General features: G+C 42.6%; 1 protein-coding gene across 1 annotated transcript in view; it reads left to right on the top strand.

Annotated features, from left to right (window-relative positions):
• PKHD1 (PKHD1 ciliary IPT domain containing fibrocystin/polyductin) overlaps positions 1-12965 on the top strand; it is a 453232-nt gene that overhangs the window by 153532 nt on the left and 286735 nt on the right. Inside the window, exon 36 of the mRNA XM_064597023.1 lies at positions 6-218. Coding sequence (XP_064453093.1) covers positions 6-218 — 213 coding nt within the window. The remainder of the gene's footprint in view (positions 1-5; positions 219-12965) is intronic.

Here is a 12965-nt window from a genome sequence, read left to right as displayed (position 1 = left end):
ATTAGGAGGCAAGCTGATTTTCATGGATCCAGGACCCATTGAGCTTAGGGCACACTCCATCCTCATTACTGATGGTGGAGAGCTCCGGATTGGATCCGAGGACAAGCCCTTCCAAGGCAAAGCTGAGATCAAACTCTATGGGAGTTCCCACTCTACTCCCTTCTTTCCATATGGTGTCAAGTTCCTGGCTGTGAGGAATGGAACTCTTTCCCTGCATGGTGAGTGAGACAGTTTACCAGAAGAGATGAGGTAGAACGGTGTCTAGACAATCTGCTAGTGATGGGCAAATGGTAAAACCTCTTAAAAATCTTTGGCTATTTGTTGCTGAGACAACAAAGGTAATGACAGCATGGGCACTATTTCCTTAAATAAGAAATATTAGTTGTTATGAGTCCTGTGGCAGACAGAGTGTATTTGGTTCCCGAGTATGTACTCCCCTTCCTGTAAGAGGATTATATGCCTCCACCAACTGCCAGGTGACTTTCAGTGCCTCCCACTGGGTGGACCATACTTCCCTGTCCCACTGGGACATGAAGCTCAACCGTGGACTTGCTTTGGTCAAGGAATGTGAGTGGAAATGATAGACTGAATGGCCAAGTAGCAGTTTTGAGAGCTATCACACTGCTTTGGCCATTCGTCCTTTTCCTTCTGCTGGTGAATAGCCTGTCTCACGTAGGGGCGGCTCCTTCAGCTTGGGAACCTGAATGAGGGCAGTTGGGGCAGAGTTGCAGCCCACCTCCTGCTGTCCTGAATGGGAATGGGCAATGATTTTGTCAACCTAAACCACTGAGATTGGTGTTTATAACTGCAGTATAGTGTAGTGCAGACTGACTGATGGGCCATTTACATTGATGGCATCACAAATCAAATAGAGACAACTTTATTTTGTTGTTGTCATGGCTGTCTTCCCCTCCTGGGAGCCGCGTTCAGTTAGAGTTCTACTTAGAATCCTGTTACAGGGGGTTGGGTGCTTATGGATTTCTGGGGGAAACCCCCCCCCAAAACAGGAATTAGGCTACATGTGTTTCTGCTGCGGTTTTGTCTTCTGATCACTTAGTCCCACTTTGCAAAATGGACATTTTTATTTTCCTTGAGATTCAGGAAATTACTAAGTGTACCAGGAGAATCCTCGGTATCAACTGGAAAATGTGTAAGTATAAAATGATGAGCTTTATGTATCTTTCAGTGGATACTAACATACTTTTGGTTACACAGCATGAGAAAAAAGGGAAATCAAAATGTAGCCTCCAGATAGTGGCCCAATCTCCACAAAACTTGATGTCATTGACGTTGGCATTTCTATATTGGCATGACAATGTAAAACCCCGTTACCTATCATAGATTAATTACTCTAGACGTGGGCAAGTAGCTATGCTGAGGGGTCTGCTATTTGGCTCTGTCAAGGCTCTGTCTATTACACAGTAGCCCTCCCTTATCTGTTGGGGGGGTGTCCCAAAACCCCCAGTGGATGCCTGGAACCATGGATAGTACCAAACCCCATATATATATATATATATATATATATATTTATTTATTTATAATTATATATATATTTATTTATTTATATATACATACACACACACACATATATACACTCTGTTTTCTCTTATCTATACATACCTATGATAAAGTTTATTTTGTAAATTAGGCACAATAAGAGATTAACAACAATAACCAAAAATAAAATAATTATAACAATGTATGGAAGTGAAAGTTATGTGAATGTGGTCTCTCAAAATATCTTACTGCTCTGTACTCACCCTTCTTGCGATCATGTGAGGTGAGAAAATGCCTCCACAAGGGGATGAAGTGAGGGGAGTGAGGTAGGCATTGTGGCGTAGTGCTAGGCTCCTGGTGACCTTCTGACCAGGTCAGAAGGAGGATCGTCTGTTTTCAGACTGCAGTTGACCACGGGTAACTGAAACCACAGAAAGCCAAACCACAGATAAGGGGGGACTAGTATAATCTGTGGGCCTCAATCACAGTTCACTAAAATGCAGTCTTTTGCCTCTTTTGGCTTTCCTACGAGAGGAAGTGAAATCTTTTCATCAAGCGTTTAGTAAGTGTTGACTTTGGACCAGCCAGACTGCTACACACTGGGGATATATTTTGTAAGGCTTAAAAAACCCCATAACTATCTGGACAGAAATTTAAAATGCCTACAGTACTGATTCTTTTTTTTTAAAGATTTTATTTATTTATTTGACAGAGAGAGAGATAGCGAGAGCAGGAACACAAGCAGGGGGAGTGGGAGAGGGAGAAGCAGGCTTCCCGCCGAGCAGGGAGCCCGATGTGGGGACTTGATCCCAGGACCCTGGGATCAGGACCTGAGCCGAAGGCAGACGCTTAACGACTGAGCCACCCAGGTGCCCTACAGTACTGATTCTTAAGTTCTGCTTTATGGAGGACTCTTTTCTCCTAGCTTCATCAGTAAGAACTTGCACTGATGTTGTGGTCCAGCATCCACATGAGGCACATCACCGGGGTCTCCAAGTGCTTGCGGCAGCCCTGCAGCCCAGTTAGGCTACCAACCCAACGTGCTGTTGTTTACCACTGAAGAAGCACAGCTGCAGAACAGCAAGAGGGCACTCACTGATCAGTATTTGCTACGGACCGTCTGAAGAGCCCTGAAGCTTAACAGCGGTCCTCTGGTTTGAGAGCCACTGTCCTATGTAATGCAGATGCTCAACTCTTGCTAGAAATGGAAATACACCCAAAGAAGGGTGAAGACTCCTAATTCATTTTAGCCTGCTTCTTTCATTCCAAACCTTCTCATGCTCACGTTCTATTATGAAGGATCAGCAAAACAGCTCGTAAATAAACCTTTATGTGCCTGCATTTTCAAGGTACCCTATGTTCCTAAGCCTTTGTGTTTAAACAGTTAAGAAAATCCTTAATGCAATTGCTTATAATCAATCAATATGGGCCAACCAAAGCAAAGTAGAGGCTTCTCAGATGGTTTGAGAATTCTGAAAGTTACAAATCAATGTTGCAGCTTTAGTCCTGTGACGTTACTGGATATTGAGAGTGCAGACACCTCCTCTCCCTCCCTCCCTTCCTTCTCTTTCTCCTGTTCCCTCCACCTCCTCCCCCTCTCCTTTCCTGCATTCCCAGCGTTAGGTTATCCTCAGCAACTGGTTTACCCATTTGCCCAGAGCGCTGCCAGTATGGGAGTAACTAGGCTCTCTGGAGAACCACGAGCTTACACAGTGAACACGTGTAAAAGCAAGCTATTGTCCTCTCTGAAATGATGCCGCTGCCTCTCATTCATTTGAAGGAAACACTGTGTGGAAAAGAGCACAGTCACCGAGTGAGAGTTCCCTTCCCTTAGTGTCTGTCAGAGAATCCCCCCCACCCTGCCCAGCCTGCAGCTCATCAGTCCCCTCTCCTGTCTCCTGCACACCTGAGGTCTCAGATTCCCCTCCGGCAGCGCTGTATAGCATGGCTAAAATCATTACGTAATTTCCCTGGCCTTTTCCCAGGGACAGACATGGGTCTGGTGACACTGGGCCTTTAGGGAAAAACTAATTTTCTTTTGCTGTCAAGTATGCAAAACAGTGAGCAACTTGATTCACTGCTTCGCACCCTAAATCCCTAATGACCTGGTGTTCACTCAGCTTCCTGGCATGATGTAGTGAGATTCACCACCTAGTGCATAGAAGACTCGTCTCCAGGGGATTTTTTTAAAATCCAGGTTTCTAGGTCTCACCCGCACAGTCTGACTTGATGGGCCCGAGTGGGCCTAGAAATGTGCATTTCAACGGGTGATCTGATTCCTGTGGCTCACCGACTACACTTGGAGAAATGCTGTTTTTAGTGGTTAATAGTTTTGGAACCGGAACTCTGTCCACTTCTGGCACTAATCACTCATGACCTTGGGCAAATGAAGCTCCATAAAACCAGGAAAACATGGTCCCCACCTTGTAGATTTGCTGCTTGTGAACTACTCCAAAGTAACACTCAAGCAGAGTTAGTTACGGCTATTTTATTATATTCTCCCCACCCCCCTAAAGCAGTGAGGACCCAATGCCAATTATCTCATATTTTCTTTTAGCGAGGAGAGAGTGAGAGGGGGTTCTCTCTCAAAATTTGGCATGAGGCCAGCCCTGCCTAGAGATTTTTCTCCTTACTAATTTCCTTGTCTACCTCTTCTGATCAGAGCAAGAGAGAGGTTTTAGCAACATTCCCAGGTATCTTCTGTTCCCACCGCTCAGTGAACACCTTTTGATTTTAATCTCTGTGCAGCTGCTTCCCAGCAGTGGAAAACCACCGTTCCTGGGTGTGTTACAAGAGAGTCTTCTGGAAACCATTTACATGGGCCCCAGAATAGCCAGAAGCAGAGCACTGCCTAGCAATGAGTCTTTTTGGAGGCATTTTATCCCTCACGTCCAACAGTGAGAGGGTTGACTGACGGGTACTAATTTAGCTCCAGTTCGGGTCACGGAGAATCACACAAATGGTCTGCATGTCAGGACTATGGCCTTCCCACCCTCCCTGCCCCGTCTCCTTCTTCATTGCTACCCCCTGGAACCCTTCTGCTCCAGCTGATTTCTCTCATGGATTCATATCGCTAAGCAAACAGGCTTTGCTGTTCAAGCTGTCATAAGGAACGATGGAGTTGAAAGCACATTTCATGTTTTTCTTTTAATGTAGGAAAACTCTCACACACTTGTACACACACACACACACATGCACACACACACACGCACACACACATACCCGCACACACATGCGACACCATCATTCTCTTTCTCTGGGTTTGGGAGTGGATTGGGGCAGGGCTATTCCCTTCGGAATCTCTGACGGGGTTCAGATTGCTTAGGAGATCTTGTCAGCTGCTCACTGGGATTCTAAATGTGACTCTAGGGTCTCAGGATGCCTCCAGAGTGGCTGTCTGGGGTCTGGCTGGTTGTGGTCAATAAGGAAATTTCACTCGTGCCTTTTTCTTTCCCCACTCTGTCTGCCAATCCAGGTTCACTACCCCAAACTGAGTGCCAATCATTTGTCACTTTTCAAAGGGGTCGCTGTCAGCCTGGGCAACTTGAATTTTTGACAATGTAATTACGGCCCTTGCTTCCACAGTGGGAGTCTAACAGGATGGTGGGGCTTTTATTGATTGTTCAGCAGGGAAATTTATCAATGTCTCTCACTTCATTTCCAGTTCCTCCCTGAGAAATTTGGCTGACAGTTTCTTAGGAGAAAAAGCAGTCTTATGGCCTTGAATGGACTTCTGTCTTTGTCCTTTTCAAGAAATTATAAGATACTGGCATTAAATATACATAAGTTTCTGAGCAAAGCTGGTATGTGGGAGCATGGTTGAGGAAAACACTAGTGCGATTGTTATGAACGTAAGAATTTGGTAGGAACAAATAAGGAAAAAACTAAATAGGCGAGTTTAGATATGGTTTGTTTTCCTTCTAAATGTACCAAGTATCTTTATTTAAATTCCATGTTTTTTATAAGTATGGTGTCACGGGCACTATTTTAGTTGCTGAAGGGCATCGGGCGGTCTTGAAGCATGGTACTGGGTACATGGAGTAGACACGCATATAGAAGCATGTTCCTGGTTTTCACCTTCTCCACAAAATCCAGATGTTTCCTGGAGGAACTTCAGGGGTTCCTCAGATAGCGAAGTGTTTGGGTGCCAAGCAGTGAAGGTTTAAATTGCTCAAGTAATCCATTGCTTATCTCTCTGTTTGAGCTCAAAGTAATATTTCATTAGAAGAAAGAGTTCCATTGCTAAAATGGTGATTAAAAGCAACTCTACTAGCTCATCCTTTTTTTTTTGTAGCTCTATTGCTTTTTATTTTTATTATGTTATGTTAATCACCATACATTACATCATTAGTTTTTGATGTAGTGTTCCATGATTCATTGTTTGCGTATAACACCCAGTGCTCCATGCAGAATGTGCCCTCTTTAATACCCATCACCAGGCTAACCCATCCTCCCACCCCTTCCCCTCTAGAACCCTCAGTTTGTTTCTCAGGGTCCATAGTCTCTCATGGTTCGTCTCCCCCTCTGATTTCTCCCCCCTTCATTTTTTCCTTCCTACTATCTTCTTCTTCTTCTTCTTTTTTTTTTTTTTTAACATATAATGTATTATTTGCTTCAGAGGTACAGATCTGTGATTCAACAGTCTTGCACAATTCACAGCACTCACCATAGCACATACCCCCACAATGTCTATCACCCAGCCACCCCATCCCTCCCACCCCCCACCACTCCAGCAACCCTCAGTTTGTTTCCTGAGATTAAGAATTCCTCATATCAGTGAGATCATATGGTACATGTCTTTCTCTGATTGACTTATTTCGCTCAGCATAACACCCTCCAGTTCCATCAACGTTATTGCAAATGGCAAGATTTCATTCCTTTTGATGGCTGCATAATATTCTGTTGTATATCTATACCACATCTTCTTTATCCATTCATCTGTCGATGGACATCTTGGCTCTTCCCACAGTTTGCTAGCTCATCCTTTTAACTGTGGTGTGTAGATCCTTTTGAGGAGTTCAGGGCTCCTCTCTGATCCTTTCTTTCCCCAGGACTGATAGAACTCGGGGACTTTTCCTACCGTCTGCTCTTTGATGTAGGGTGAAACTTTCCAGAGCCTATTTCATCTTAGAACAGTTCCTCCAACAATAGGTTTTCATATCTCTGCTCTTTTGTCACCTGACCAGCCACTTCCAGTTTGGTCTCCTCTACATCCGTCACATCTCCTCTTGCCCCTGAGTCTTACCTATTTCTTCTAGACCACCAGTCTTCCCGTTTTTGTCTCTCATTCCTTTGGGCTGGAATATAAACCATCGCAGTGGTATAGCATTTTTGTGTGTAGCTTTATTCCTTTTAAATTGCTTGGTTTTCAGGGACAGAAACCCAGGGCAAACAAACTTAGAACAAAGGATTTGTGAGTTCTCTATCAAGCACAAGGTGGACAGGAAGACCACGGGCCTGGGGGATGACTGCCTCCGGGCCCCCGTCCTGTCAGGACTCACAGTCTCTCACGTCTTCTCTGTCTCTGTGCATGTATTGGCTTCATGCTCCTGCTCCTTACTGGTTACATCTACATGGCCACTGAAATGTCTGGTTTCATGTGGACTCCAGTTTTCCACCACCAAAGAAAAGAGCTCTGGAAGCAGATGATCCTACTTCTGATGTATCCTCAAAAGGCCAGTAGTAGCCTAATGCTCCTTCACAAGGCCTATGCCATTCCCCTCACTTCATCTCATCACCTAGGGATGTTACCATCTCATAGCATCACAAGAAGGAGAAAAGGGTGAGTACAGTACAATAAGATATTTTGAGAGAGAGGGACCACATTCACATAACTTTTATTGCAGTGTATTATTATGATTGTTTTATTTTATTATTAGTTATTATTGTTAATCTCTTATTGTGCCTAATTTATAAATTAAACTTTATCATAGGTATATATACATAGGAGAAAACACGGGATACATAGTGTTTGGAACTATCTGTGGTTTCAGGCATCCACTGGTGGTCTTGGAATGTATCCCCTACAGATAAGGGGGGACTACTGTAGATGCTATGGTTTTTCTTCCTCCTTTTCAAGGATCTTGGATTTTCTCAATATTGAAGGGTTTCCTTGTCTTTCCCTAGCACTTTTTACCACAAATTATTCCCTGAGATCTTGTGGGTATCTGGAGCTGGTGTGGTGTGTAAATTGGCCGTAGGTCTTTGCAAATGGAAGAGGTACCTTTTTAGGGATCTTTGAGAGACTTGAACCTTCTAGACAGAAATCTGACTCAGAACAGACTTTATTTTCTTCTAATTACTATCTTAATCCATATTCCGATGGATCTTTTCCTCCTTTCCTTTAACAACACCATCTTGGGCACCATAGATTGCCAGTTGATTTAAGATATTAAAAAAGGCCAGTTCCAACTCATCCACTTTATTTTTTTTAAAGATTTTATTTATTTATTCATTTGAGAGAGAGTGAGAGGATGAAGCAGACTCCCCACTGAGCGGAGAGCCCGATGTGGGACTCGATCCCAGGATCCTGAGATCATGACCTGAGCCGAAGGAGGATGCTTAACCCACTGAGCCACCCAGGTGCCCCTATGAACTCATCCACTTTAAAACTTCAGTCTCCTTCTCATGTAATGCTCCTTTCTCCTTCTCGAGCCTCTGACCTAAGGCACTTGGAGTGACAGGGGTTTAGTCTGCTCCTTTGCTTTTCCATCCATCCTTTTTACTTATATTTTCTTGGTGCTGGGACAGGAAGAAGAGGTGAGGTGAGAAGGCTCACTGAAGGCTTTACTGAACTGTGTGCTTGTATCCTCTGCTAGGTGTGGCTGCTTTTCTGGATAATACTGGTCAACTGTTGATTCTCTCTCCAAAGATTTCTATATAAGATCATTGGAGCCTTGTAAGAGACCTTCCCACTGTTTTTCAGGGTGGAGTCCCCTCCCCCTTTGGGTTTGCAGTGCCCTTAATACCACCTTAGGGGCCATTTTGGGTGGAGTACCAGAATACTGGCCCAAGGCAAGCTACCTTCCCCAGAATCCACTTGATCAGAAGAAAGTTACCAATCTTTGCACACCAAAGATGTTCCACTCACCACCCCTTTCCTGCTCAGTTCTCTTTTTCTAATTATCCTTTCTCCTGTTCAGATAGGCATGGGCAGTCCAGCAAATATGCTGCATGTGCAGACATCCAACCAGGGGAAAAGAAGCCAGTCTCCTATTCTTGCTGGCAACCCTATGCCTGGTACTTTTGAAGCCCTTTTTCTTTAAGTGGAAAGAAGTGTCTTCAGACTTCCCTCTAAGAGAAGGAGAGGAAAAGGCCATGTCCCATTTACCAGGCTGATGACTCACTCCCATTTCTGAGAATTCCTTTGAATGTCCTCTTCTTGTTGCTCATATAGCCTGAGGTAGGGTCTGTCCAGGGATGGCTCAGATGGCAGAGTCAGATTAGTCTCCTTTTTGTAAGCCCCAAGGAAATGTCTGCTCCCTAACGGTTCATGGCTCACTTACAGTGTGAGGCCTTTATCATCTCTTTGTTTCCTGCTTGGGCCTTCTTTGTTGGTTTGGGGGAGTAGAAGTCCTACTTCAGAATTTGTTACATTTGCACCCATATGAAAGGGTGCCCCAAGAGATATTGGGTTGAAGAGAAAGCAACCTTTCATATTTGTGTTTTTGTTTATGTGTGTGTGTGTTTTGCTCTGATTCATTTTGATTTAGGGATGGGAAGGAAGTAAGATCAAATTGAGGGGAGAAATGGAGGAAGAAGGATGGGGAAAATTTAACACCTATTCTTTGCCTTCTATTATCTTAAATTCAAACAAACTTCAGTACAACATTGGGGTTCTGTTCAGCTGGTATGTTTTAGCAGATCATCATTATGCAGTCAAGTTAACTTGGAACCCTTAGCATGGTAGGATGGCCAGTGACGGATAACTGGTTCTCCCTTTAGAGCAGATGAGGATTGGTCTTCAACTACATACATGTCTCTCAAAATATAACCAACACCACCAACGAAAGGTAAGGTGAGAATTTTCTTTATTCTGTGTCATGCTTCAGAAAAGTCCAAAATACAACTACCCAATGCACAATGGCAGAAATATTTCTGGTAAAATCTAATTGATTTTTTTAACTGAGATAACTTAGAATCTCTAATTCCTTGATCTGGGTAAGAGTGACCTTGGAACAGTCTATACGAAAGAGGTCCTTAGATTAAGAGTATAAACCACACTTTAAGGAACTTGTTTAAACACGTTAAAGTGAACCTGCTGTTTTTAAGGTCTTTAGGAATTTAGGTGTTTACATGTAAATGCGTACTGCTAATTAGAAATGAGTTCTAGCTATTCAATAATCCAAGTACAGCAAGAACCCCACTTAGAAACACATTGTAAGATACTTTAAGTTTCTATATATACCTGAAAGTGTTGTCATTAGTCAGATCTTTTTTGGTTGCAAGTGACAGAAAACCCAATTCAGAAAAAAAATAAGAGTATTTATTGCCTCATATAACTGAAAAAAACAAAACAAAACAACCAAAAACAAAACTTGAGGCACAGCTGAGTCCAGGTGCTCCAATGAAGTTGTTAGGATTTTGTTTCATCACAACTCTAGGCTCTGCTTTCCTTTGAGTTGTCTTTCATTTTCTTTCTTTCCCTTTCTTTCTTTCTTTCTTTCTTTCTTTCTTTCTTTCTTTCTTTCTTTCTTTCTTTCTTTCTTTCTCTTTCTTTCCTTCCTTCCTTCCTTCCTTCCTTCCTTCCTTCCTTCCTTCCTTCCTTCCTTCCTTCCTTCCTTCCTTCCTTTCCTTTCCTTTCTTTTCTTTCTCTTTCTTTCTTTCTTTCTTTCATTCTCCTTCCTTCCTTCCTTCTTCCCTTCCTTCCTCCCTCCCTCTTTCCTTCCTTCCCTCCCTCCCTCTTTCCTTCCTCTCTCCCTTCCTTCTTTTCTTTCTTTTGAGAGAGAGAGAGAGAGAGAGCATGTGCATGTGAACAGGGGGAGAGGCAGAAGGAGAGGGAGAGAGAGAATCTTAAGCAGGCTCCACGCCCAGTGCGGGGCTCCATCTCACGCCCCCTGAGATCATGATCTCAGCCAAAACTGAGAGTTGGACACTTAACTGACTGTGCCACCCAGGCTCCCCAGGTTGGTGTCATTTTCAATCAAGCTCTCCTCTCCTGGAGGTAGAAACAGGTCTCTGCAGGTCCAGATGAAAGAGTGACTGTTTTCCAATGGCTATTTGACTCCTAAGTAAATTCCAACATTTCCCTCCATCAACATTCACATCTCTCCTTCTGTTTTTCACCTTTAGCTTTTAACACTAATGTACTATATACAGTTTATTTATCATATTTATTGTACTTGTTCTAGAGACTTCCTTAATGGAATGTATACATCATGATGACGGGGAGTTTCCTGTTGTTGTTTTTTTTGTTGTTGTTGTTTTGTTTTTTTTTAATTCGTTTATAACATCCCTATTACCTACAATAGTGCTTGGACTCATAGTAGGCTTTCAAGAAATATATGTTGTGTGAACGACTGAATGAAAAGCTTGAGCAAAATCCTCAGGATTAACTTTGGCCCTGTTTGGGTCAGAAGCCTATCACTAAAACCACTATGACTAGAGAAGTGGTATTCTTTGGGCCAAGAGGGAGCAAGTGTGTAGACAACCACCCAGAATGACATTGTCTGAGGTGGAGGGAGGATAGTTTGACATTAGAGATGTGTTATCTAACCAGAATAAGAGAATGGACAGGTAAAAACAATGGCTTGTCTACTTTTTAAACCTTTGACAATCTAACATTTTTACTACTTTTACTAATTTGAAATGACAAATTAAAAAGATTTTCCTGGATAGTAAATAAATTCCAATTTCTTTAGTTTGGCTTGGAAAAAACCCCCAACCCAACCAGTCACTTCACTAAGCAAAACCAAAGCCACATTTTTACTACTTTTACTAATTTGAAATTATAAATTAATAAGATTTTACTGGATAGCAAGCAAATTCTGATTTCTTTAGTTTGGCTTGAAAAAAACCCCAACTAACAAGTCACTTCACTAAGCAAAACCAAAGCCACAGTTGATAGAAACACAATTAATTGAAAATTTAGAATTAAGAAATGTATAATAGCATTGTGATATTTTCTAGATTTGATAATGGCTAGAAAGTGTTAGTAAAAGAATGACATTGATTTTTTTTTTATTTTTTTATTCTTTTATTCTTATGTTAATCCCCATACATTACATCATTAGTTTTAGATGTAGTGTTCCATGATTCATTGTTTGTGCATAACACCCTGTGCTCCATGCAGAATGTGCCCTCCTCAATACCCACCACCAGGCTAACCCATCCTCCCACCCCCCTCCCCTCTAGAACCCTCAGTTTGTTTTTCAGAGTCCATCGTCTCTCGTGGTTCAAGAATGACATTGATTTTAAGATAGTTTTCAGTTAGGGGATCTAGGACCACATGAATTTTGATTTGGATTGGTCACTTTTTTGTGTAAATATGTACATGAAAGGCAATGGCCAGCAAAGCCATCAATCCTGAGTATAGTTGGCCCTTGAACAATGTGGGGCTTATGGGCACTGATCCCTTGCACAGTTGAACATCTGTGTATAACTTTTGACTCCCCCCAAAACTTAACTACTAATAGCCTATTGTTGACTGAAAGGAAGCCTTACCGATAACATAAACAGTCAATTAACACATGTTTTGTATAATATACGTATTATACACTGTGTTCTTACAATAAAGTCAGATAGAGAAAAGAAAATGTTATTCAGAAAATCATAAAGGAGAAAATACACTTATAGTACTGTAGACTAAAAATTCTGCATAAGTGAACCCATGCAGTTCAAACCCATGTTGTTCAAGGCTTAACTGTATTAGGACTTGGCTTAAGCCAAAAGAGGACCTCTAGTGAGCAATGATATATCATGTGACTAATTCTTCTTGACTAAGGTAGAAGGGGATGGGCAACAAGCTTGCTTTCCTTCTTTACTTCTAAGGCCATATAAGACACTGGGGGTGGGGCGCCTGGGTGACTCAGTTGGTTAAGCGACTGCCTTCGGCTCAGGTCATGATCCTGGAGTCCCTGGATCGAGTCCCGCATTGGGCTCCCTGCTTGGCAGGGAGTCTGCTTCTTCCTCTGACCCTAACCTCTCTCATGTGCTCTCTCTCATTCTCTCTCTCAAATAAATAAATAAAATCTTAAAAAAAAAAAAAAAGACACTGGGGCTTTGCTGATTAACAAAAGGTAAGTCCAGTGTAGCCAGTGAGTTCAAAAAGAGAAGAGAGCAGACTTGCCTCACTGCTCAGGAGAGAGCCTGTCTGGCCTATCTACTTTAGGCTTTTCTAGATTGGGGGCAGATTTGAAGGAGCTGCCTCCTGAACCTTTTCCCTATCGCTGTGAGGGAAAAGAGGGTAAAAGCAGAAACTCCCCTTTGTTTGGCCTGGTGAATTTTCCATTCCCTAGGGCTGTGCTATG

Source organism: Mirounga angustirostris, unplaced genomic scaffold (genome assembly GCF_029215605.1).
Source record: "Mirounga angustirostris isolate CCGP_5_RB_7025 unplaced genomic scaffold, mMirAng1.0.hap1 SCAF_8, whole genome shotgun sequence".
Lineage (NCBI taxonomy): Eukaryota > Metazoa > Chordata > Mammalia > Carnivora > Phocidae > Mirounga > Mirounga angustirostris.
The sequence above is the reverse complement of the archived record's forward strand: the minus strand, read 5'-3'. Positions and strand labels throughout refer to the sequence as shown.